The sequence below is a fragment of the Macaca thibetana genome, chromosome 14 (assembly GCF_024542745.1).
Source record: "Macaca thibetana thibetana isolate TM-01 chromosome 14, ASM2454274v1, whole genome shotgun sequence".
In the NCBI taxonomy this organism is placed as follows: domain Eukaryota; kingdom Metazoa; phylum Chordata; class Mammalia; order Primates; family Cercopithecidae; genus Macaca; species Macaca thibetana.
In genome coordinates, this window is record NC_065591.1 from 59,378,431 (window position 1) to 59,405,591 (window position 27,161).

Below are 27,161 nucleotides of genomic sequence, written 5' to 3' on the forward strand. Positions count from 1 at the left end.
TGCCACTTCGTTACCAGGTTTTAAAAAAATATCTATCTACGCTGGGTGTGGTGGCTTACACCTGTAATCCCAGCACTTTGGGAGGCCGAGATGGGTGGATCACGGGGTCAGGAATTCAAGATGAGCCTGACCAACATGGTGAAATCCCGTCTCTACTAAAAATACAAAAATTAGTTGGGCCTGGTCACACGTGCCTGTAATCCCAGCTACTCAGGAGGCTGAGGCAGGGGAATTGCTTGAACCCGGGAGGTGGAGGTTGCAGTGATCCAAGATCGCACCTTTGCACTCCAGCCTGGGCGGCAGAGCGAGACTTGGTCTCAAAACAAACAAACAAACAAACAAACAAACAAAAACTATCCAAATCTATCCAAGTATCTATCCAAGTACTTCTTACTTCCAAATGCACTGAACTTCCTTAGCCCCACTCATCAAGGCTGGTGATTCTTTCATAGGCTTCCTGTAATTTAATATCCATTCCTAGTAGTACCCAGATTTTTGTACAGATACCCACTTTTCCTTCCATACCACCCTAATACTCCTGGAAAAGCTGAATCTACTCTACTTCAGAATTGATCTAACTTGTCAAAAGGCAATTATTAGATTTCTTGTCAGAGATTGGTTAGGGAACATACATCTAAACCTATCAATGCATGTCATTTTTGTAGCCATAGAATATGGATTTGGAAAAGCCATGTAACCCAATGGAAGGCAAGTGTAAAAATTCTGGGAGGCTTCTGGAAAATAAATGTCCTAATATTTAAGATAGTCCCCTTTTTCTTTTAGATCTTGTGCAGAGTTGTGAGGCCTGGAATGAAGCTGACACCTGTGTGTATGTGGGCACATACACAGGGGTAGGGGGTGTGTGGGGGACATAGGGGAGTGTGAGAGGTGCGGGATGGGGCTCATAGTTGAGCAGTTGAGAGAACTGCAGAGAACCAGATTTGGAGCTGTGAATGACTCACACTTAATCACCACTCTACCAATGGTCTTTTTCAGTTATATTTGAATTGAGTTTCCTGTTACTAAGTACTGTTTGAAATGAGTTTTTGTTCCCTCAGTCTGAAAGCATTTTAACTGGTACATCCCTGATGGATCTCTCTGGGTAAATGTAGTTTCACTGGAAGAGATGGTGATTGTTGATTCCCATCAGATTCCCAAGAGAGTTTATTTTCTCTTGTATTAAGCCGGGCGGGGGTGGGGGGGCACTTAGGCTTACGGCCTGGTAGAAGCCAGCCATCAACTTAGCATCACCAGATTTCTGGCGTTAGCTGCCCACTGTCTGTGGCACTTTAGGCCCATGTAACTATTTCCAGAGTGACACAAGTTTCTTCCACAGTTGTTATCAAGTGGCCCTCACAGGTTCAGTGAGAAGAGGAAGAGGGAGAGAGATCATTAGGATTAATGGATTACTTGCATTTGTGAGACGGTTTGCCAAGTATTGCTACAAACAAGGCATGGGATTTTCTTTTCTTTTTTCTTTCTTTTTTTCCTTTTTTTTTGAGATGGAGTCTTGCTCTGTTCTCCAGGCTGTAGAGCAGTGGAGCGATCTCGGCTCACTGCAACCTCTGCCTCCCAGGTTCAAACGATTCTCCTGCCTCAGCCCTCCTGAGTAGCTGGGATTACAGGCATGTGTCACAACGCCCTGCTAATTTCTGTATTTTTAGTAGAGACGGGGTTTTGCCATGTTGCCTAGGCTGGTCTCGAACTCCTTGCCTCACGTGATCCTCACCCCTCGCCCTCCCAAAATGCTGGAATTACAGGCGTGAGCCACGGCGTCCGGCTAAGGCATGGGATTTTTCGAACTGCTGACATTAGAAATTCACAATCCACATCATTAACTGGATCCTCCACGCCCACCCTCTCCCTCTCTGTAGCAGCAATTTTTTTTTTTTTTTTTTTTTTTTTTTTTTTTTTTTTTTTTTGAGATGGAGTCTCGCTCTGTCGCCCAGGCTGGAGTGCAGTGGCCGGATCTCAGCTCACTGCAAGCTCCGCCTCCCGGGTTCACGCCATTCTCCTGCCTCAGCCTCCCGAGTAGCTGGGACTGCAGGCGCCCGCCACCTCGCCCGGCTAGTTTTTTTTTTTAGTAGAGACGGGGCTTCACCATGTTAGCCAGGATGGTCTCGATCGCCTGACCTCGTGATCCGCCCGTCTCAGCCTCCCAAAGTGCTGGGATTACAGGCTTGAGCCACCGCGCCCGGCTGTAGCAGCAATTTATCTTTACTCTCCGCATTCCACAGAACACAAGAAACAAACCAAAAAAAAAAAAAGAAAGTCAGGCAGGAGCCCAAGTAACTTCTATCAAAGCAAAGACCAGTGCTCACTCTAACCCTTTTAAGGGTTTTAAAAGAAGAGGTGAGGAGGTGTCCTGCTTATCCCCCAAGCTTGGGTGCTGGAGCGAGGGGCGGCTGAGATTTAAAGAAGGAGAGGGCAGAGGGCTAGAGAAAAGAAACAGGATAATTCTACCCAAGAGGACGAAATAGAGAAGCAGGAAACGAAGCCTGCGGCTAAACCCTGGTGATGACTATTAGGGAAACACCAGAGGATGCCCCGCCCGCCAGCCCACAATGAGCAGCCTGTCCAGTCACAAAGCGGGGCCTCGGGCCTTGACAGTTCGCGATCTGTAAGCAGAATGTTCCAGGGCCTCCCTGTCGCCTGTGTCAGCCTGGGAGCCACGAAAATACAATCTTCAGCGGTGTGGGAGGCCGAAAGTGGACGGCGACTGAGGCCCCTCTTGCCGTGCCAACATAGTTTCTGCGCCCACTAGAAACTATGCATGAAATAAAAATTTCCGTAACTCGCCCTTTGCAGTGGAGAGACCAGAAACAGGCACACCAGGGAACTGGAGCGGAGGAGGGTAACTCAAACTCACAGTGAGAGGGTTTGCAGGGGGCCGATTTGGGGCCAACATGCTTCCCAGTACCCCGGGGCGGGGCAGCGGAAGGCGAAAAGCTTTCAAGAGACCCCGCTGCCGACATCCCCACGCCCTTGCGCCCTCCCGCTGCCCCAGAAGGCCAACTCCGCCTGCCTGAGTCACAGCTGGAGCTGGGGAGGAGCCAGGGAAAGGCAGCCCCAGACTGTAGTGCAGCCAGCGGTTTCAGGCAGACGGAGCTGAGCGGTCAGGGATCATGAGGGAGAGTGCGTTGGAGCCGGGGCCTGTGCCCGAGGCGCCGGCTGGGGGTCCCGTGCACGCCGTGACGGTGGTGACCCTGCTGGAGAAGCTGGCCTCCATGCTGGAGACGCTGCGGGAGCGGCAGGGAGGCCTGGCTCGAAGGCAGGGAGGCCTGGCAGGGTCCGTGCGCCGCATCCAGAGCGGCCTGGGCGCTTTGAGTCGCAGCCACGACACCACCAGCAACACCTTGGCGCAGCTGCTGGCCAAGGCGGAGCGCGTAAGCTCGCACGCCAACGCCGCCCAAGAGCGCGCGGTGCGCCGCGCAGCCCAGGTGCAGCGGCTGGAGGCCAACCATGGGCTGCTGGTGGCGCGCGGGAAGCTCCACGTTCTGCTCTTCAAGGTCAGTGACCTCAAATGGTCCCCAGTCCGGGGCCTTTGCCGGCCTTTGGGCCACCAGCTGGGGGCTCCCCGCTTCCATCCACCTACCACACCCACATTCCTGACCCCTCTCGCCGTCTGTTGCTGTGGAACAGACTCGCAGAGCCGCACCCATTTCCCAAGACCCAGCCCCATCCCTCCCTCTCACGCCTGAGCCCCGCCTGGCCAATCCAAGCCCGCCCAGCTCTAGCTCAGGCCACGTCCGCAGAATTTGGTCTAAGTCCCAGTCAATCCCTAAAATAACGGTGGTTGAAAGGGCATTCCGTGACTGTGGGCACCATCCTCCTCTCGCCCCTCACCAGGCCTCACCTACTTTACAAAGTTTTGCAGTTCGCACGCAGCTTTCCCTCCCCTTACCTTCCCACGCCTGCCTTTACCCCCAGACTCTGGCTGCAGAGTTAAAAGGTTTCCCTTGTGTAATTAAGGCGTGAGTTTCGGGTTGCTGGGGGTAAGGAGCTGCCAGGATCAGTGCTGTGTCCGTCATATGCAGGAGGAGGGTGAAGTCCCAGCCAGCGCTTTCCAGAAGGCACCAGAGCCCTTGGGTCCGGAGGACCAGTCCGAGCTGGGCCCAGAGCAGCTGGAGGCCGAAGTTGGAGAGAGCTCGGACGAGGAGCCGGTGGAGTCCAGGGCCCAGCGGCTGCGGCGCACCGGATTGCAGAAGGTACAGAGCCTCCGAAGGGCCCTTTCGGGCCGGAAAGGCCCTGCAGCGCCACCGCCCACCCCGGTCAAGCCGCCTCGCCTTGGGCCTGGCCGGAGCGCTGAAGCCCAGCTGGAAGCCCAGCCTGAGCTGGAGCCCATGCTGGTGCTGGAGCCAGAGCCTCCGCAGGACACCGAGGAAGATCCCAGGAGACCTGGGGCTGCCAAAGAAGTTCCACTCCAAATAGAGAGTGCAGCCTGAGGGCTGGTGTTGCCTGTCTCCCCTGTGCTTGTGCCTTGTCCTAAAATAAATCCTTTCAGAATGTAGCACTCACGCCCTAATAAGGAGCGAATCCTGCATCCACCAAGGCGGGCGCTCTGGCCCTCCCTTCCTTAAGCCCAGTCCTGTGTCCTCTGAAAGAGGTGCAGCCACTCACACCTGCTTGCCCTCACCATCAATAAAAGTAATTTCACCCGAACCAGACTCCGTGAGAAGGGATGGGGAAGCAGTTGGATGTGGGAAGGCAGTTACAAGGAATAAGACAAATGTTGGAACCTGGAATCATTGTACGATTTCTCCAGTTTCCACGGAGTCCTGGGTTCTAGACTCTAGTGACATATAGAAATATCCTTCTGACCACTTGCTCTTTAAACTTTCCTCATGGGAACACACAGTTGCAATTTTTTTTTTAAAGCATCGAGTACAGTCCTTTCTGTAGTTGCTTACTAAGTGTCAACTAATGGTTTTCCTCTTAGTCTTTTCTTCCTTTAGCACCTCCTAAAACTTGGGTTTTCCAGTATTCCTTTCTTGGCCCTTTTTTTACTCTGGGTACTTTTCGGCTGACATTCATGCCTAGGCCTCCCCTACCAGCTGCATACACCCCATACCCCTGTCTTGAGCTGCAGTTGAAAAGTACTTCAAAAGTAGCAAGTATCTTCTACCTTTTAAATTCCATTTCATTCAATAGCCATTTACTGAACACCTACTATGTGGCAGGCCCTACTAGGTATGGTTCAGAATATTTCCCCCTCTTGTGTTTTCTTTACCGATGAATGGTACCGTCATCCACAGAGAAACTTGGGAGTCCTTGTTGGCTCAAGGACTTTCTCTCATCCCCCTCCCACATGGAAACAGCTATTCTATTGATTTTACCTCTGCAATCTGTCCACTTTTCTAATACAGCGGCTGCCTTATTTCAGGACTTTCACTTGACCAGTGTTTGAACTGCCAATCTCATCACATCATTGTCTTGATTCAAATATTTCAGTGCTTCCCCATTATCTTCAGAATAAAGACCCTTTGTGGTCTGGTCCCTGCCTATTTTTGTAGCCTCATCTCTCACCACTTCCCCTCATGCTACCATTGAGTCACACTGAGCTCTGTGCTCTCACTCTCATCCCTGCTGTCCTGCCAAACTTAGAGAAGCACACCTGTTTCAGGGCCAGGTGTTTCTCTTCCTTCTCTCAAAGCACCACTTGCACACTTCCAGTGCTAACTGCACTGATTGTGAGGGTTTGTGGTTATGCCCCCACTCCACTCTACTAGATTGTGGCTCCCTTGCAGTAGGGACAGTTTTATTCATTTCTGTATTTCCCACACTAAGTACTGTGTCTGGCACAGGGTAGACCTTCTTGAGGGGCTGAGGAGAGTTCCCTGCAGCAGTAAAGCAAGAATATCACAGAAGGGGCTGGGCGCGGTGGCTCATGCCTGTAATCTTAGCACTTTGGGAGGCCAAGGTGGGTGGAGGACTTGACCTCCGGAGCTCGAATCCACCCTTGGCAAGTTGATGAAACCCCATTTCTACATAAAATACAAAATTTAGCTGGATGTGGTGACTTGTGCTCGTAGTCCCAGCTACTTGGGGGGCTGAGGTGGGAGGATCACTCGAGCCCAGGAGGCAGAGGTTGCAGGTAAGCCATTGCACTCCAGCCTGGGCTACAGAGCGAGACCATGTTTAAAAAAAAAAAAAAAAAAAAAAAAAAAAAAAGGAAGGAAAAAAATAAAAAGCTAGAAGTGGGACTGGGGTGGTTAAGGATGAGGAGCACGGTCATATACTCCTTCATTGAATCACTATCTTATAACAACATTTTTAATACCTACTTTGTTCAAGGCCCTATGCTAGGTCTCATGAACACCTCAGGGAGCTCAGGATTTAGAGGGAGATACCATCACCAATTGTAATGAATGATAGTTACATGTAAGCTATTTTGAGAGCAAATGGGGAAGGGGCATGACCCAACCTGAAGGAGGAAAAGTGGGAGATATATAAGGAATTGTTCTTGGAAATGGTAAATAGTGAGATGGAAATCAGGAATGGTGAGGGACAGTAGAGCTCAGTGGTGGGTAGTTTGGGTTCTCTGTTCTATTATCTATCAAATGAGATAATTATAGCCCCCTACTTGGGCTGTTGCAAAGATTAAGTGACATAAATCAAGTGCATAGCAGTGCTGAGGTATCATTTTTGCTCCATAAGCTTCAGGTATATAATTCATTTGTCCACTCATTCAACAAGTACTTACTGAACTCTTAGGGTCTTCCAGGTACTATTTTAAATCTAAGGATACTACCAGGCGTGATGGCTCACATCTGTAATCCCAGCACTCTGGGAGACTGAGACCGGCAGATTGCCTAAGTCCAGGAGTTTGAGACCAGCCTGGTCAACATGGCGAAACCCCGTCTGTACTGAAAATACACAAGTAGTTAGCCAGGTGTGGTGGTGCACACCTGTAGTCTCAGCTACTTGGTAGGCTGAGGCATGAGAATTGATTAAGTCTGGGGGGCAGAGTCTGCAGATTGCACCACTGCACTCCACCCTGGGCAAGAGGGTGACAGTCTGTCTCAGAAAATAAAATAAATAATAAATAAAGTAAATAAAATAAAATCTGAGGATACAGTGACACATAAAAAAGACAAGATCCATACCTCTATAGAGTCAAATTCCAGTAGGAAGAGACAGGTAATAAATAAGTAAACATGTAAACCAGATAAAAACAAGTAAACACATGAACCACAAGGGCGTTCTGGTTTTGAGCTCTGAAGAAAAAGAAAACAGACTAAGGATACAGATAAGGGTTTGTGGGGGTGTTCTTTAGATAAGGACATTGGGGATTAATATTGGGACCAGGGTTACATGTATGAGTTACTCCTTGACACTTGAGTTCAAGTGGTGTCACATTTTTATTTTCATGGATTCAATAAGAAGAGTTTAAGCCCCCACCTGCCTGCTATGCTGTTGGGAAGTTGATTATTAGTAATTTTAGTTGTCTTCCCATTTTCGAGATTGTGCAGTACTATGGGGCTCACACCATCTCTCAGCCTTTGCATATCTCTGCTGCCCTTGCTCCTTATGACCACACGATGTCAGTGTCGGGGAACCAGTGTCCTAGTTGGTGCCTCGTCTAATTACCCCAAGGTCAGCCTGTCCAGCAATATGTTGGGGACAGTTAGGGGTAGAGAAGGTGTGGGGGGCAGGGGTCCTTCCATGGAGGGTGGCTCTGCAGTAGCTCCCTTTGGTCTGGGGAAATTTAGCACTTCTCCTGCAGGCTCCCAAACCTGGTGCTCAAGACTGTGCCCCTTTCAAGGTGTGGCCGTCTCAGTGGGACTGGTATGAGCAGGCTCAGTTCTCTGTCCCCAAGGAAAAATAAATCCTTTTTTTTCAAAATTCCTGGAAGTCTACTCGATTTTCCCTGTTCAACCCACAATCAGAATTAAGAACCTAAATGTGCATTTTCCATATAAAACATCTTGACCCCTAGAAACCCAAAGGCTTGACTAATTTCGCAAGGGAAGGGAATATTACTTTTTATTTCTTCCTGAGTTGTCTATAGCAGCAAATAATAAAATCAAGTTAAAACAAAATTAGTTACATTTCTTAATAGCTCATTTTGTTATATTGTGTTCTCCATTATCACTGCTGGTTATTATTATTAATATTGTTAAAAATAAATGGCCAGGTGCAGTGACTTATGCCTGTAATCCTAGCCTTTTGGGAGGCTGAGGTAGGTGGATAGCTTTAGGCCAGGAGTTCAAGACAATACTGGGTAACATGGTGAAACCCTGTCTCTACAGAAAACTTAAAAAAAAAAACTAGCTGGGCTTGGGGGCACACCTGTAGTTCTAGCTACTTGGGAGGCTGAGGTGGGAAGATTGCTTGAGCCCAGGATTTTAAGGTTGCAGTGAGTTATGATTGCGGCACTATACTCCAGCCTGGGTGACAGAATGAGACCTTGCCTTTAAAAAAGTAAAATAAAGGAAGTAGAGACAATGATACAGAATACCAACTTGTCATCCAGCATGTGTGGCATTTAGGCAGCTGTTTAAGCAGGCAGAAGGCACATTAGTGGATCATTAAAATTCACTTTGGCTCTCAACTCTTCAGGCCAGAAACACAAATTTATCATGCATTCCAGCAAGATTAGACTGATCTGCAATAACTGCACTCAGAAAACACTGATTAATTTGATTTCTGGATTCATTAATTTCTGTAAGAAATCTAATGGCCAAGTGACTGGAATAGTCTAGCTAGCTATTCAAAACATTTGTCATCCTTCAACAAAGTCTACATGGGAAGCCAAAGTAAGATCTTAAACTATGTATAATGCAATAGAATAGTAGAAACTGGATAAAAGTAATGGGCAGGATAATCTAATCTAATATGCCCACCTTTTGCTGTGACATGCCTCTTACATGGGCAAAAATATATACATTCCTGGTAGAAACTTCTTCCCTAGTTAAGGACTAGAGGTCCTTTTGATTTTCCTTTATTGTGAGCAGAGGACTCATACAACCTCAGCATTGAATAGAACTTGAATGCTGTCTATTCCACAAGCATTTCCAACACTAAAGTGTTCTGTACTGTCTTGACATCTATCCTTGTGGTTTCAGATGTATCTTAGTTTCATCAGAGACAGACAGAGTTTGCATTCATAATCCTCTTTTCTGTTTTAGAATTATTTTTAACATGATGGTGGAAAACACAGTCTTTATTCAGTCATTTTGAAACAAGAGTCCAACAATCTTCCCCTACCCCCAGTCCTATGAGATTGAGCTTAATTATTCTGATAGCTATTTTATTTAATCCATCACCTGTGTCTTAAGCATGGATGTTTTGTTAGGAAGTCTGGTTTATTAGAGAAGATAGGTTTGAGATGATCCCATATTATGAGTCATATTGTTTCTAGACCTCTATAGATCTTCCTCTCTCCAACACAGAATGAAGACAGAGCAGTCCAACCCAATTTAAACAACTCCTTTTATTTCTCAGAGACTCAAGGACTAGACCATTCTAAAGTAATGTGGATTATTTTAAATGTAGCATTAATTTTATGATATCATTATTACTTCTTGTATTATTTATGTATTTACATGCGTGCTTTATTCTTTATTTCTTTACCCACTTTACCAAACAGTCTACCTGTTTTGCCCTAATTTTTAGATATCTCTAAATCTGGCTAGTCAAAATGTATTTTAATACTCTTGAACTGAAAAGATTATAAATGTACCCTTCTTATGTTTGCTTACCATTTGAAATTGTTAACATCTGTGTTGACCAATGCTCTGAATGTTTGATTCAGGTAACTTGATCATTATTTCATAATTTTATAAAGCTAATTTGAAAGATACATATCTTACTTTTTAGTATGTTTTCCCTTCTTCTACCTCTCATTTTTAGAATAGTTATGAATTTATGGCTCTTTTTAAAGACTCAATTGGTATCAATTGCTGGCTGGTAGGTTTTCTCCTTATGCTTACCTGTCACTTCTTGGTATATGGGAGCTCCTTTCAACGTGTTTTTTTTTTTTTTTTTTTGACAAATGGAAAGGAAGACTTTCTAGAAGAAAATGATGTTTATTTGGGAATAGGCATTACAATGGGAATATGTATGTTTGCCACAGTAAATTATGTGTATATTCAGGGATATAAAGGAAGACAAAGGTTTTTAAAGGAAAAATGAGGAGGATTATATAAGTGTTTTGAGATAATTATTCTTGACTACAAGGATTAATAACAAAGGTGGTGCCAGCCCAAGATTGGACAGAGAGTCGCTAGGCAGATGTCCTCCCAGAAGCATTATTATTATTATTATTATTATCATCATTATTTTGAGATGGAGTTTCGCCCTTTTGCCCAGACTGGAGTGCAATGGTGCGATCTTAGCTCATGCAACCTCCACCTCCCGGGTTCAAGCAATTCTTCTGCCTCAGCCTCCTGAGTAGCTGGGATTACAGGCATGCACCACCATGCCCAGTTAATTTTGTATTTTTAGTAAGGATGGGATTTCTCCATGTTGGTCAGGCTGGTCTTGAACTCCTGACCTCAGGTGATCCGCTCGCCTCGGCCTCCCAAAGCGCTGGGATTACAGGCATGAGCCACTGTGCCTGGCCAGAAGCATTTTTTTTTTTAATGTGTAAGGTTGTGATGGCTTTTGTGCAGGCTGTGGTTTTGCAAAGTCTTTTGTGATATCAAGAATTCATGCACAAGAATCCCTCCTTCATAGCCTTCCTCAGCTCTCTTTGTCAGGGTTTTTAACACAAGTGACTCCATTTTGATTTTGACAATTTTCACAGTCCTCATGAATGGATTTGCTGCTATAAAAAGTGCTTGTGGGAGTGGGTTGACCCCTTTCTGCCTTCCATCATGTGGGGACATAACAAGAAGGTCCTCAATAGATGCCAGAACCTTGATCTTGGACTTTCTAGACTCCAGAACTGTGAGAAATAAATTTCTGTTCTTTATAAAGTACTGAATCTCAGGTATTCTGTTATAGCAGCACAAAACAGACTAAGCTTTTTTGTCTGGTTTTTTCTTAAATACTTGAATCATCTGTGAAGGTATTCTTTTTTTCTTGTTACAACAGTCTATTCCAGTCTTGCCTTGATTTTCTAATATTTGGCCCAACTTATCTGGTGATACCTTCTGTGACAAACCAGTATAAGAGACCCAAGTCTGATTATCGAGTAGATTGTTTCCCATGCTTCCCTTGCAGGCAGGGTGACATCAACAGCTGCTTGAAATGTTCTTATGACAATCAGAGTCTATTAGAGTCATGAGTTTATTCTGATTTTTTTTTCTTTTTAATTGAGACAGAGTCTCACTCTGTCACCCAGGCTGGAGTGGAGTGGTGCGATCTCGGCTCATTGCAACCTCCGCCTCCCAGGTTCAAGCGGTTCTCCTGCCTCAGCCTCCCAAGTAGCTGGGATTACAGGTGCCTACCAGGACACCTGCTAGTTTTTTTTATTTTTAGTAGAGACTAAGTTTTTACATATTGACTGGTCTTGAACTCCTGCCCTCAAGAGATCTGCCTGCTTAGGCCTCCCAAAGTGTTGGGATTACAGGTGTGAGCCACCGCATCCAGCCTTATTCTGATGTTTTTATTTAACTTCAAATTCTTACTTACTTTAACTCTTTCAAGTTATTTTTCTTTTGTCAAAGCAACTATTGTTTACTTTAGTACAACATCCTTTCACAATCTTTGATAAGCCAATATTAGATATTCTCAGATCAAACCATTTGCTTATTGTATTCTTGTTTAAAACATTAGAAACTTGTTATTTCATTTTTAAAAACATAATTTTACTTTATCCAAGTATATTATAAAAGGACACCCATTTTGGGCTTTAGGGAGAACTGATATATTCTATAACATGGTAAAAATGCATAAGAATGCATGGGTATAGCAAATATTGTGTGTAGTATAATAAATATGTATCATTTTCTCTCCTCCTATTGTTTAAGAAACTTAAAATTGATTTTATAGAATATAGATCCAAACAGGGTTTCAGCATCATCTGAGCATAACAAAAATCTCTCTGAAAATTAAAGGAAAATATAACCTCATCCTTTGCATAGGTTAAAATATGACCTTCCCATATTCCCCAAATGCATTTTTTGTAATAATTTGCATGATTATATAAGCCAGAGATAAAACATGTGGCCATCTTTAAAAATTAAGGTCCAGACACAGCTTATTTCACCAGTAAACATTTTTCTATTTTAATTAGCAGCATCTAATAAGGAAATGTCCAAACTGAGAGATATTATGTTTTTTACTATATTATATCATATTATATTACATTATATACTTTTACTGCTATATTTTTGTATTTGAAACAAAACATTTAGTATAAAAGTTGCCAAACTTAAAATTATACAGATTAACTTAAGAAATGTCATGCAGAAACTTTACTAAAATGGGAACTGTGATAGATTCTTCCCCTTCTTGATTCTGAAGCATTGTCTCAAGGCAGAACTGGCTCAAAAGACTCCCTCTATGCTCATTTCTCCCACTAGAAACAATATGTGATATAGTTCATTTTAGGTATCTTTTTTCCCTTCTTGATATGTTGCTTAATTCAGCCTGTCAAGATCTTACTTATCCCTGAAAGTGAAGTTTCTTGGAAAATCCATTCTGGAAAAATAAATAAATAAATAAAAAGCCGTGGCTTTAGACATGTTTTAACTCATGGTGGTAGTTTACTTTCCTCAAATAGAGTCCTTCTTACTTCAGTATACTTGAAAACCACAGATCATTCTGGAGTAAACAAAGTTCATAGTTTTTTTTTTTAATATCTTCACAGACAAATCACACATTTAACCAGAAGCTGATAAGATTTATAATTTTTCAACTTCTTACAGGTGTAATTCACGTATTTATTCTGGTCAAAACACGCTCTTCAAAAAATAAGTTTCACAATGCGATCCCACCTTACTCCTGCAAGAGTGGCCATAATAAAAATATCAAAAAATAATAGATGTTGGTGTGGATACAGTGAACAGGGAACACATGTATATTACTGGTGGGAATGTAAACTAGTACGTACAACCACTATGGAAAACAGTGTGGTGATTCCTTAAAGAACCACCATTTGATTCATCAATTCCACTACTAGGTATCTACCCAGAGGAAAAGAAGTCATTATACAAAAAAGATACTTCCACATGCATGTTTATAGCAGCACAATTTGCAATTGCAAAAACGTGGCACCAACCCAAATGCCCATCAATCAACAAGTGGATAAAGAAACTGTGTGATATATATATATATATATATATATATATGTGTGTCACACACACATATATACATATACATATACATATACATATACATATACATATACATATACATATACATATATATGATGGAATACTGCTCAGCCATAAAAATGAATGAGTTAATGGCATTTGCAGAGATCTGGATGAGATTGGAGACTATTATTCTAAGTGAGGTAACTCAGGAATGGAAAATCAAACATCGTATTTCTCACTTATAAGTGGAAGGTAAGCTATGAGGATGCAAGGCCTAAGAATGACACAATGATCTTTGGGAACTCAGAGGGACAGGGAGGGAAGGGAACGAGGGAAAAAAGACTACAAATAGGTTGCAGTTTATACTACTTGGGTGATGGGTGCACCAAAATCTCACAAATCACTGCTAAAGAACTTACTCATGTAACAAAACACCACTGGTGCCCCAATAATCTATGGAAATAAGCAAAAATAAGTTTCAAAAATAAGTTTCTTATGCTTATGAATGGAAATTTCATGTCCCCAATTGAGTATTTTATAACATTTGCTTAGAGGACATCTGTTCAAGCAAATATATTTTGGAAACACTGTCACATAATTTTGAGGTCAGAATACATCTCCTGTCCCCTTTCTCCCCACTTCTGGAAGACATTCTTTTCCACCATGGATGGAAAGATTAAACATTTACATTTCAAACAGAATATCATAGTTCAAATTATCAATTTACAACCAGCAAAGGAATAAATACTTACAATTTCAATGTTTTGACTTGTTTCCAGTCTTTTATTTGCCATTCCTTTAGAGATGGTTGGTGAATTTGGAGAATATACCTATCTCCATTGTCACCCTCTTTCATGTCCAAAATCTTGTCTTCTATCCAATTTCTTTGCTAAATTAAGATTCCTCATTATTTCAGATCTTCTCCATTTTAAAGTTGACATTTTACATGCCAACTTTATGTAAAATGTGCAGGAACATTTTACATAAAGTAGAAACTATTACTTCTTTAATTTGATAGAATTTGTTTTTAAAATTTATAGAACATGACGGATGTGGTAGCTCACACCTATAATCCCAGCACTTTGGGAGGCCGAGGCGAGTGGATCACCTGATGTCAGGAGTTTGAGACCAGCCTGGCCAATATGGTGAAACTCTGTCTCTACTAAAAATATATTTCAAAAAATTAGCTTGGCATGGTTGTGCCTGCCTGTAGTCTCAGCTCCTCTGGAGGCTGAGGCAGGAGAATCCCATGAACCTGGGAGGTGGAGGTTGCAGTGAGCAGAGGTTGCACCATTGCACTCCAGCCTGAGCAACAAGAGCGAAGCTCTGTCTCAAAAAAAAAAAAAAAAAAAAAAAAAAATTATGTCTTTTTTTCTTTGTATCATTTTGGTTTTCATTCTTTCATTTTTCTCTTTTTGCTATGTATAGATACATGCATAGCCCAGGAAATTTTTACCGTAAAGAATTAGGCAATCAGCATAGGAGCTAATATCATAAAGAAAAATACAACATCTGCAATAATAAAATTTCATGCAGCTATCAAAAATGATTTAAACTAATTTTAATAATGTGAGAAAATTCTAATAATATAATGGTTACAAATACCAGAAAACAAAATAATTTACATAGTATGATTCCAACTATGTTTTAAAATTAAAATGTACATAAGAGGGAAAAGACTGGATCAAAATGGTAATAGTGGTGAGAGTTTAGGTCACATACTCTCTTCTTTATATTTTTTCTTAACTTCCAAATCAAGTTATGTTTACAATGAGTACATATTCCTTTTATAAACAGTGAAGAGGAAACATCAAAAATGTTCAGCAACATTGAAAAATAGACCCAAGCAAATAAAAGCTGTCAGAAGTGAAAATGAAATTTATGAGCATAAAGTAGTAGCGAAAGGAAGATTGAAGCAATTCTATGCTGACATACGGAGAATTCAGAGAAGAGTTGAAGAGACTCAATTTAGTAAAAATCCTTCATTTGATTTATAGAGAATCGTGTCTTGAGACTGTAAATTTTATCCTTCCAGCATCCACATCAGGACTGTGCTGAGAAGCAAGGAAAAAAAAAAAAAAAAAAAGAAAGAAAGAAAGAAAGAGAGACAGAGAGACAGTTCCCGAGTTGCTGCAGTCAATCATTCCTCCCCTGACAGAGCTTCGTAATGGCGTACTCCTCCATTCCAGCTGAGCTGGCTCATCCCAATTACATCAGCGCCAACACATGCAGGAAAATAAAACCGTAGGCGTTTGAGTTACTCATAGGGAGCTAAGGCTAAATAAAGAGGTGACAGGGTATAGGCGGTGGTGATGGCATGAATCCTAAGCACTGGCTTTCAAGGCATACATACTTATGCTTCTCAGAGTATCTTTAAACCAGGGGTGTGACTGTGAACAGACAGAATCAAAAGACAGGAGTCCTAACAAGGGGAAAATAAGGTGAGGTGACAACACTCTATGTAATCACCAACTTCTTATGCATGCAGTGTACCAGCCTATATAATCACCAGCCTCTTGTATATTCGGTGTCTTGTATTTACAGCAGCATCTCAAAAACAAGCTTGCCATCTTCCATCTGATTTCCCTTTTTCTTCCTTACTTCAGCTAACCGTATCTCCATTGCCCCAATTCCCAGTGCTTCCTTTCTCCCCATCTCAATTATCTCCCATATGCAATTAGTCAACCAATCTTGAAGATACTAGGTATACATTTCACAAATCCATTCTTTCATTTCTGTTTCATTGCCACTATCCTAGCATAGAATCTCATTGACTCTCATATGGGCTCCTGAAATTATCTCTTAAATGTTTATACTTGAATCTATTTTATATGCTCAGTTGGTCAGAATGCTATTCCTGATTTTTAAAAACATATGAACTTCTCTTTCTTTTAGTCAAAGTGGCATTCTTGTATGACTTTTTTATTATATACTGTGTTTGTGCAATTGTTCCATTCTTCACTGTATTGTAAGCTCCCTGAGGGTAAGGACGTATTGAGTTTATCTTTCAGAACTTCACAATGCTGCATGTATATTCAGAAGTCATAAAATGCTTGTTCCATTTCATAATGGGCCCTTGGTATATAACATAGCATCCCTTCTCCTCTTCTCTGAGTAAGAAGAAGCTCCTTCCAAAAGTATGCCTTAGGTAAAAGAAATGGAATTGATGTGTCCTCTTTGAACCATAAAATCTACCTCTGTAGCCTCTGTTTCTCCCCAAATCACCAATTAGTGATGGAAATACATTAATTCCCAGTCCATCCAAAACAGGCTGAGCTTATCATCCTTCTTTCATAATTGCCTGTTTGCTGGTAGGTGTTAGTACCTCCATTTTTGTTGGGAATTTGTGCCTAAGAACTGTTTTCTACTAGGCACAAGTAGATGTCCCTCATGTACTTTGATAGATGCAAGTTCCTGACTGCACCCAACTCTGAGACGACTGCTGTCACACTGTCACTGCCACCCAGAATGCTCTGCTTACTTTCCTGGAAGCAATTTGCTCTGTCACTAGGAGTCTGTGTTCTTCAAGCTTTCTCCCATTCTACCATTGCCAGTGCTTTGATATTCTGCTACAGAGTGCGGCCTCTCTGCCCTTGCTCCAACTAGGTTTGGGGATGAATGCAAGATTTCAAAGGGGAAATCTTGCTGATCTCACAATGTCTCTGAAAGCTCTCAGCTCTTTCAAGCAGTCTATCTCAGAAGAAATTTCTCATGTTTTAGGATTTCTCTTCTGAGTTTCTCAAACTCGGCTTGCAACATTTCTCTCAAGGGAAAGGCTGAAATCTTGATCTTTTCTCTAGGTCAGTAGGTTGGGGTATCTAAAAGAATACTTCAAGCAGACTCATTTTGACATTTAAGCATTAATTACCCAGCCAGACTGTTAAATACAGTGAACTTTATGATGGTGAGGGGTTTGTTCTTCTAATCCTTTTCGACTAGCTGCTAACTTGGCTGCAGACTTCCAAGGTTTATAAACAAGTAAGCCTCAAATATGCAGTCATGACTATCCACCTTTTATTTCTTCCTGAAATACAGACATAATAAAACTCACACATTTTACCTAGCAAATTTCAGGTTATACTAACGAGAGGGAGCTAAATAGAAAAAAACAACATTCTAACTCAGATTGGACAAAAATCAACTTAAAGCTTACTTGAAGACGGCAGAACACTAAAACTGTGAGGATAATGGAACACCTAAAACAGGGGAAAAACTTCAAAAACAAATAAGAAATAACTACAGACAAAAATTAAAAATAAATATAATAAATTAAAAAGCTTAATAGCATGCTTTAGTCTGTTGTGGCTACTATAAGAAAATACAATAAACTGAGTAGCATATAAACAACAGAAATTTATTTCTTATAGTTCTGGAGACTGGGAAGTCCAAAATCAAGATGCTGGCAGATCCAGCATCTGGTAAGGGTCTGCCCTCTGGTTCACAGATGATGCTTTTTCTGTCTGTCTTCACATGGTAGAAGGGCTGCAGACTCTCTCTTAGGCCTCTCTTATAAGGACATTAATCCCTTTAATTCTCATGATCTAATCTCTAGTCACCTCCCAAAGATGCCACCTTGTAATATCATCACCTTGTCTGTTAAGATTTCAACATATGAGTTTTAGGGCAACACAAACAATCAGACCATAGCACGACTTCAACAAAGAGCAAAGCTACAAAAGCCAAACCCTAGAGGGAATCTCCACAGTGTAGTGAACACTCAGCAGATTGACTTTTCAGCACTGCTTGAAGGAGCAGCCACATAGATTCAAATAGAATTATGCTGTACTTTACTAATCCTTGCTCCTTGATTCACAGCTAACTGACCCAGCATTATGCACTCCATCTAAACTAGGTCAATTGCCGTCTTTTCTCTAGACCAATTGTTCTCAACTGCAGGCATCCCCTCCACCACCCACCCCAGGGGGGACATTTACCAATGTCTGGAGACACTTTTTAGCGTCACAACTGGCACCTAGTAGATGGACATCAGGGATGCTATTAATCATCTTACAATGCACATGATAGTACCTTACAACAAATAATTAGCCTATCCAAAATGTGAATATTGCCGAGGTTGGTAAACCTCAACATTTGATTGATCCCTGATGTGATCGTTAAACAGACTATTTCTTACTTGGGTATCTATAGTTAAGAATTGGTGAAAGATATTCTCCTAGCATGTGATGAAGGGTGAGATGGGGAAGCTTTAAGTTTTATCACTTGTTTTTCTTTCTTTCTTTTTTTTAAGTTTTACTTATTTTTTAAGTTAGAGAGAAGATATTGCCTAGAATTCGTAAAAGCACTGCAATGATACAGGTTGTAATTCCAGGTAAATTGTTTGGTAAAGAGAAAGTTGGGTTTCTTATTTTTTTCTTAGTAATAATTATTTATTTCTTAGTTAGTAATAAACTTATTCTATGCCTTTTTCTCTACAGTACTCAATATAAGAGACTGTGTTGAAGCATTAATGTAACAATATTGTTAGTCAAGATGAATCCCTCAATCTGGAGTCCTGTAATATAGAACAAGCTATTTCTGTTGTGAAGACTCTACAATTCATGCTTCTTCATATGGTGCATAATGGAAAAAGATGCAAAGTTAATTTAGGATGACCTTCTACCTTGCCAATGATACTACATCAGACAAACTCCAGGAATGTGTAGAAATATTTTCACAGGGATGTGGTGAAATTTTGTTTTTTGTTTTATTTTCCAAAATACCAGTACTCATTATCAGAACATCTTTCTGTGTCTGTGGTAGAACAGGGTTCTGGAGTGTTCCCCCAAAAAGGCACCAGTGAACATAACACCATCAGAGCCACCAGTAAAGCAAAATAAAGGGGAGTGAAAGCATATAAGATTATTTGCAAAAAGTAATTTTTCGGGTAAGATACAAAAGGGTAAGAGTATACATATTTTTCAGAGATATCTTAAAAATTAGTTTTTTAGAGGGTTTTTAATTTTTAAAAACAATTATAAAAATTGTGTCATTTGTAAATTATTTACATATACATGCTGCTATCAAATGTACTTTTCACCTGTGGAGGAACAACTGATACCAACACGAAGTTAGTAGCAATAGTAAGCGAAAATAGAAAATTGTCACATGGTAGTGTTATTAAGGGGTCTCACCATAACACCATGTCATTAATTTTAATATGGATTTTAATATTTAATATGCATACAAATTAGCTTTAACTATGATTTTCTGCTTTTGATTTAGGTGTGATTAAACAGAAAGGGGGAAGAAACATAGTGTGGATCCAGTGTAGATACACATCATCACCACAGCGGAAAGTTAAAAAGGGGTTTAATGATGTAGAAAAGGGCATTCAGGTCAGTGCATGCTGACCGGGCTTGTCAGCAGTTTGTCTGAAAGTAACAAGGAGGATTTAAAGTCCCGGAGACTCATGTCCACTTAAGAGTCATGCCTGTCAAGAACATCATTGTTATGGAAAGGGCACCTGTACAGCCAAGTCGCAGTCCATAGTGCCTGGTTTGGTGATTTGTTCAGCTCAGGCAGGACAAAGTGGAGGGGGCAGAGAAGGCTTCTGTGACAGGAAAAAGGACTAAAATGCTTAGGAGAAGCTGGGTGGTACCTGGGGCCTCTTAAGAATGATTTGAGGAGGTAGATATACCTCTGGGACAGATTAAGCACTGGCAAATGCTTATAGATCATTAGGGCTGTTGAATATTTCCATAAATTTTGTTTCTGTTTAATTTAATACCCCAGAAGGTGGTCAAGAGGGGATATTCAGAGACTCCTGAAAAAACCAGAAGCAAGTCTTGAATATTTTGTTCAACTCGAATGGGTTGGAGAAGAGCCAAACAAATCACTATTCTCATGGTATGGATGGCAGTTGAGTTGTATATAGGAACTTTCCCAGTGTACATTTCAAACATTACAGTAATTCAGAGCTTATTGCAGACATGTTATCAAAGTTAACAAGAACTATTAGAAAGAATAGAGGTAGGCTGGGCACGGTGGCTCATGCTTGTAAATCCAGCATTTTGGGAGGCTGAGGTGGGCGGATCACCTGAGATCAGGGGTTTGAGACAAGTCTGGCCAACATGGTGAAACCACATCTCTACTAAAAATACAAAAATTAGCTGGGCAAGGTGGTGGGCACCTGTAATCCCAGCTACTTGGGAGACTGAGGCAGGAGAGCCGCTTGAACCTGGGAGGCAGAGGTTGCAGTGAGCCGAGATTATGCCACTGCACTCCAGCCTGGGTGCTAGAGCAAGACTCCATCTCAAAAAAGAAAAAGAAAAAAAACAAAGAAAGAATAGAGTTAAACAGAGGACAAAGAAAGCATTTTTCTGGTCAGGTAATGGGTATCAACATGTCATGTCCTGTGGACTTCGATTATCCGAGGTCAGGGTTTGGGGATAGAGGTGGCTAACACGATCTACAGTGGGAAGCTGTTGGGCATATGAGCAAAACCTTAAACAGCTACCTCATGGACTTTTTAATCTTCCCTGAAGCTTACAAAAGCTAAGGCTTTTCTGGGAAATAAGGGGAGACTCCTCACATCTTTTAATATGGCTCTGAGCCAACATTATGTGGGTCCTGGGCCAGCTCTCAAAACAACAACCCTGAGCAGGTAAGGAAAATGAAACACAAGACGCTGTGTTTTATTTCACTCTTTCAGTATGTTATGCTGCCATTCATCCTTATGGCCCTATATAAGTTTTAATTTTTACCAGAAAGAGAGCTGCCTCTATCACCCCTCTAATGAAGCCTCCTCTCCATCCAAATACTGTGCTATTTGGCCCGCAGTTGAGGGGTTATCTAGCAGGCCATGCCTTCCAGGGAGGCAAGGGTCTGTCAGGAGCTACTTCCTAGATGGCTTTGCAGTGATCAAAGGAACCAGGGCTGCCTTTGAGTTCAGTGGTTGTTCTCCTCCATCCCCCTCTGGCTGTAAGAGACTACAACCCTGCAAAACAAACCACCTTTGAGCAACATTGCAATGGAACTCAGATCAGATCTCGCCATGTGGAAAGCCTCAGGTTTCTAGTATATTGCTCATTGCTTATTTGGGTAGCACAGTTGCAAAAAAGAACAAAAATGGTCAGGAAGCGACATCCCCGAATATGGGTCTTTTCTATGTGTACAACTTAACTATTGCCTCTGAAATGACAAGAAGCAGCACATGGATTTTTGCTTTTGTGGGGATGGTTTTACAAGTAATTCCAGTAGGTTACTCTGCTACAGTGCTTGACAGCAGCACCCTGGAGGGCCATACCCCTTCCTCCGTGCTTCCCTGAATATTTGAGGTGTGCACAGCCTGCCGAGCAGGTGTGAAGACTCATTCTCAGGCGGTACTTGTCAGCAGAAGGACTTTTTAGACCTATCAAAAGGATATCTTGTAGTGGCTCTTAGTGGTATTCTGTTTCCAAAAAGAAGGGTGATGGAATGGGGGTACATCTGTTGAGCCAACAGTTATAATTAGTCATGGTAGATTTTAAAAAGAGCTATATATTTAGAATTCACATTTATGATATGGTTTCTCTTGTTCTGGCAAGATACATTGAGAATGATGTAAAGGATTCTGAGATTCTGCATGTGTTGAACATGGAAAAGCATTGTTCAATTACATTCTTATCATGGGCCCTGTTCATTACACATCCACAATCACCATGTCCACAGTGTCCATGGAAATTGGGTTTTCACATAATTTTCCACAGCTGTTTTCTAATTTGATATCCTGTAAGTGACACTGTAACTCCCTGTATGATGACTGCCAGAAGCAAAAGCCCCCAGCCAATTTTCCACAGAAACACTGATAATAAATATTGAGGTGTTAGACAGCATCTAACTGTTCCCTAAATGGGAACAGTTAGATGTTATCTCTGTTCCCTAATAAAGTTGGAATAGAAGTATGTGGCAACAGTAGAATTCCCAATCCTGAACTCCTCTGGTATTAGAGATTTGCCAAGTTATAGTCTGACCTGAAAAACCAGAGTCAAGCAGGCATCAGCACTACTGCTCTGTAGATAGGAAGATTCCCAGAGGGAGAGAAAGAGGGCAGGAGGACAGGGCTGGGCCACACACACCCAGTTCCCCTTTCAAGTCAGGTAACTCACTTGAGAGGCATAAGACCTAGGGTCAGAGGATTTAGGGAAAAATCCTTCTCATGAAAACAATATGTACTGCAAAGGAGCCTTCCTTTACTAACACTGGATTTTCTCAATTTTCCAGAAATTTCTTTTCCCTAGCTCAAAATAGCTTTGTCCTAAATTAGATGATCCAGAAACAAAGGACTGAGTCATGACAGGCTATATATCAAACCGTTAACAATGACACACTTGTGGTAAAACTTTTTGATTTGTTTTGTTCTTTTTTTTTTTTTTTTTTTGGAGTCAGAGTCTTGCTCTGTCACCTAGGCTGGAGTGCAGTGGCCAATCTCAGCTCACTGAAACCTCTGCCTCCTGGGTTCAAGTGATTCTGGAGCCTCAGCCTCCCGAGTAGCTGGGATTACAGGTAAGTGCCACCAGGCCTGGCTAATTTTTTTGTATTTTTAATAGAGATGGGGTATTGCCATGTTGGCCAGGGTGTTCTCGAACTCCTGACCTCAGATGATCTGCCCGTCTCAGCCTCCCAAAGTGGTGGGTTTACAGGCGTGAGCCACCTCGCCTGGCTTGTTTTGTTCTTGTTACTTACTTTGACTCACCTGTCACGGAAGTCCTCTGCTAAACAAAGATGTTCGTGGATGTTTCTTCCCTGAGCAATAATTAAACAAAGTTTTTCAAATTGTCAAAATCATTCCAGCATTCTGGGGAATGCCCTTAACCTTGATGATGGACTTTCCAGCTACTAACTTGGGGCTTTATGACTCAGAAACTTGACATATTCCCAAGGTAGCATTAACTTCTGGGTTTGTTTATTAACTGTCCTAAGCAAAGGTCTCACTCTCGGCTGTTAGGAATACATGTTTTAATAATGACGATGGTCCTACACACATTCAAGCAAGCCATAAAGACCCAGGAGGGTATATGCTGTGGTGAAAGAGGCAGGCTTTTTTCCTGAACTGGGCAAGTATCCTCAGCATTTTTCCAGCAAGCCATTATCATACCATCATCTATGCATTGACAATATAACCATCTCTAAAGTGGGGTGCACAATCTCAGGGGCTACTCAGGACAGCCTTTTGAAATTTCCATTTTGATGATGAGATACCAGGTACAACTTCTCAGCACATTACAATGTCTGCCAAAAAAGTGTCAGGACACTTCAGTCAATAGAACAGAAAAAACAGCAAGTGCTTCTGAACAGGGCTGTCATCAGAAAGCTTCTAGAAAGTTTCTGCACTAGGTTGCTGGGAAGGTCGCCAGACTGGGCTGCCTGAGAAGTCTCTGATGCTTTGTCTTAAAGTCTCTAGGCCTCTGTGGCTAAAGCAAAGATGGGGACAAGCCATTAAATGATAATTTAGTTCTAAGTAGGTATTAAAAGATAATTTTCATAAACAGGTAAGATCAGTACTCTTCTATAGATATGAGAATAAACATGAGTTAAAGGTTTTATTTAACGCATTCACGAGGAAACCAGTGAAGTATTACAACTAGGTGAAAGGATAATTCCAAGGACAGACACATTTATAGATCAGGAATATTAAAATGACTGTGCAAATAGAGCCAGATGGGTTTTTTTGTTGTTGTTGCTTTTTCACTGGACAGAATCCATTTGCGTGTCTATGGACAAGAATGATTTAGCATTGCTGCCAGTTATCTACACTTTATAGAGCTGCAAAACAACTCCCGCAGAACTGGAATAGGACAAGTCAGGAGTGCTCTGGAATGACAACACACAATTTTCAATTTAAGCACAATTTTTTCCTTATAGTCTTTCCACTTTTTATTACAAAGAACCTCAAAGACTTCTGATGACAAAATGAGTATGGTCTTATTAGATTTGGCCTGGTTCTTTAAACAGGTGCAGCAAGAATGTTAACCATATGAGCCTTTGGGCCTTCTTTAAGTTTGTTCCGCTGGAAGTTCTCTAAGAAATTTCAGCTTGATCTTTTACAAGCTTCTATTCATTTGCTATCCTGAAGCTAAGAAAGTAAGTCCAAGGAAATTTCTCCATAAGATTTCATCTGTAGTATCTATACATTTTGGCCTAATTTCTTTTTTCTTGGATCTTTCTTTCTTTCTTTCTTTCTTTCTTTCTTTCTTTCTTTCTTTCTTTCTTTCTTTCTTTCTTTCTTTCTTTCTTTCTTTCTTTCTTTCTTTCTTCCTTCCTTCCTTCCTTCCTTCCTTCCTTCCTTCCTTCCTTCCTTTCTTCTTTCTTTCTTTCTTTCTTTCTTTCTTTCTTTCTTTCTCTCTCTCTTTCTTCCTTCCTTCCTTCCTTTCTATCTCTCTTCCTCTCTCTCTCCCTCCCTCCCTCCCTCCCTTCCATCCATCCTTCCTTCCTTCCTTCCTTCCTTCCTTCCTTCCTTCCTTCCTTCCTTCCTTCCTTCCTTCCTTCCTTCCTTCTTTCTTTCTTTCCCTTTTCTCTTTCTCTCTTTTTCTCTTTCTTTCTGTTTTTGATATGGAGTCTTGCTCTGTCACCCAGGCTGGAGTGTAGTAGTGTGATCTCAGCTCACTGAAACCTCCACCTCCCGACTTCAAGCGATTCTCCTGTCTCAGTCTCCCGAGTAGCAGGGATTACAGGTGCTCGCCACCAAGCCCAGATAATTTTTGTATTTTTAGTAGAGATGGGGTTTCGCCATGTTGGCTAGGCTGGTCTCTAACTCTTGACCTCAGGTGATCCACCCACTTTGGCCACCCAAAGTGCTGGGATTATCGGCCTGAGCCACTGCGGATGACCTCTTCTTGAATTTTTCAAAACCTCTCAAGGATCTTGGCCTGCCACGAAAGTGACCTCCCTTACCACCACCAAGTCTGGATCCTGGATAAATCCAGGTACCAGGATACTTTTCCTTGGAGAGCTTTGCCAGCACTGGCTCCATCAAATCAACCTTAGTTCCCTAAAAAGGGCTGATCATGTGCAGGCTATGGCTTCCCTGGGCTGGCAGGAAGCTCCTCTGCAGTCGCTGTTCACAGAGCTGTAGCCTGGTGGCCACTGATGCCAAAGACTGGGGACTTGGAACCGCTGGTGTGTTTGTCAGCAGAGGGTGCGCTCCCTGCCACCTGGGCAGAGAGGACTGGGGAGGATGACGTGGGGTGAGGTTGGCGGGCACGGCTTTTACTACCTTAATGCTAACTCTCACAACTGTTTGGAGATGAGCCCACCACTACCTGCCCCTGCTTATCTCAAATCTTTTCCAAAAAGGACAAAAGAGGCTCACCCGTTGCTCCTCGTGTTCCTGGTAACAAATTATTTGGTAAAGTTTACCCCAGAGATTGTCTTTAGAAAAGTTTCAAAAATCATTTAGCAAGAATATGAAGCACAAACAGAAGGACCTGTAAACCACCATGTCAGGCTTCAAGACATAAGAATTTTGAATCTGAGCCATTTTTACCTGTACTCTGATTTCCAGGTATGAGCCATCATATGACTGATTACTGCTTTTATGTTATGTTTAAGAAATCTTTGCCCACTCCAAGGAAATCTTCTTGTCAAATCATTAGAAGAAGCTTTAGGTCACCAACAAAAATGTGGGACTGTGACTCAGTCTCAAAATCAGGAAATTAAAGCAGTCAAAAGAAAGAAAGAGAGAGAGAGAAGGAAGGAAAGAAAAAAGAAAGAAGGAAAGAAAGAAAAAAAACAAAGAAGAAAAAAAGAAAGAATGAAAGAAAAAAAAGAAAGAAGGAAAGAAAGAAAAAAGTAATTTAAACAGGAAGAGAATATTGCCAGTTGCATTGGTATTTGGACCAGTGAAAAATAAGGCATAGCAGGAGAAAAGGTGAATTGTGGTGCAGAGGTTGCCCCCTAGTGTTCCTGGGCAAATTTGTAGTCTAACTGTAGGGAATGAATGCATTATCATTCCTGACCTTTATGAACTATTCCTCTCAAGAGGAAACGAGTGGTGAAAAAACTCTGGTGAAACAAGTTCTCTCTGAACACACCATTCTTTCTGATAGAGAAGGTGTACCCGTTGGTGATCCTGGTGCTGGTCTGGAATTAAGCTGGATGGATCCTATGCATTGCCATCTCTCTACCTACATCTTTTTGAAGAGCAGCCATTTCATGATATTTTACATAGTATGGTAGCAGCATATTTGTTACAGGCCTGATGATAGTTATGTCCAAGGATGCATGTCATTGTGGTAATGCTCATTCTCAATTTGGAAGAGACCAATACCTTCATTACATTTGCAAAGGTCTCATAAATAAGCCATGCTAGTTGGTCTTCTGTGTGGATCACAGCAACATGTTAAGATATTTTGCAACATTTGAAGTATTCTCTGAAGGCAATTTCTTCAAACTGTTTCTTCAAGTCTTATGGCCTTACACCAGACACATACTTAATAGATAGGATCTTCACACTGTATCATAAATCACTACTCTACTTGATCTGTTCTATCCAGTCTGAGATGTTTTGCAGAGACAGGAAGAAATTTTTATTTAGAACTGGACTAGGAACGCTTCATCTGTATGAAGATAGTTTCCTACAGATGGACTTGATTCATATTGCACAGTTTCTAACTAAACTGGCAGAGGCTATCACATCAGAAAAGCTGTTTAGCTGTATTGCAGTCACCTGGACACAGAAGAGTACCAAGAAATGTACCTTGGTCATTGTGTCTGTAATGAAGCATATTAAAAAAGGAGATAAGGAAATTTTTTAAATGCAGCATATTTAAAGTATTAGAAGTTCAAATCCATTATTTTCTGGGAATTTTAAGAATCTTCTTTTTATATAAGTGCTTATTTATCTCTATCAGCCAATCAGAAAAGAGCCTCTTTAAAAAGAGATTGATAATCTAATTCATTAGTATTATCTAGAGGTAGGAAAATTTCACATACTTACGCAGTGAAAGGTAAAGATCTTTCTAAATTATGGACACA

General features: G+C 41.7%; 1 protein-coding gene and 1 long non-coding RNA gene across 2 annotated transcripts in view; one reads left to right on the forward strand and one right to left on the reverse strand.

Moving 5' to 3' along the window:
- The window catches only part of LOC126935301 (uncharacterized), a 57,498-nt gene extending 53,456 nt beyond the window's left edge, over nt 1–4,042 (reverse strand). Inside the window, exon 1 of the long non-coding RNA XR_007719208.1 lies at nt 3,905–4,042. This is a non-coding gene — a long non-coding RNA (uncharacterized LOC126935301). The remainder of the gene's footprint in view (nt 1–3,904) is intronic.
- CAVIN3 (caveolae associated protein 3) lies at nt 2,796–4,662 on the forward strand. Its single transcript, XM_050756413.1, has 2 exons — nt 2,796–3,509; nt 4,038–4,662. The coding sequence occupies exons 1-2, from the start codon at nt 3,126–3,128 to the stop codon at nt 4,443–4,445; spliced, it is 792 nt and encodes a 263-aa protein (XP_050612370.1). The 5' UTR covers nt 2,796–3,125; the 3' UTR covers nt 4,446–4,662.
- Nucleotides 4,663–27,161: the final 22,499 nt, after the last annotated feature.

What these genes read in the sequence shown, in the direction of transcription:
- CAVIN3 (XM_050756413.1), top strand. Translation starts at nt 3,126, where the DNA reads ATGAGGGAGAGTGCGTTGGAGCCGGGGCCTGTGCCCGAGGCGCCGGCT. An exon ending in TCCACGTTCTGCTCTTCAAG is followed by an intron (nt 3,510 to 4,037) that starts GTCAGTGACCTC and finishes CGTCATATGCAG; the next exon opens with GAGGAGGGTGAAGTCCCAGC.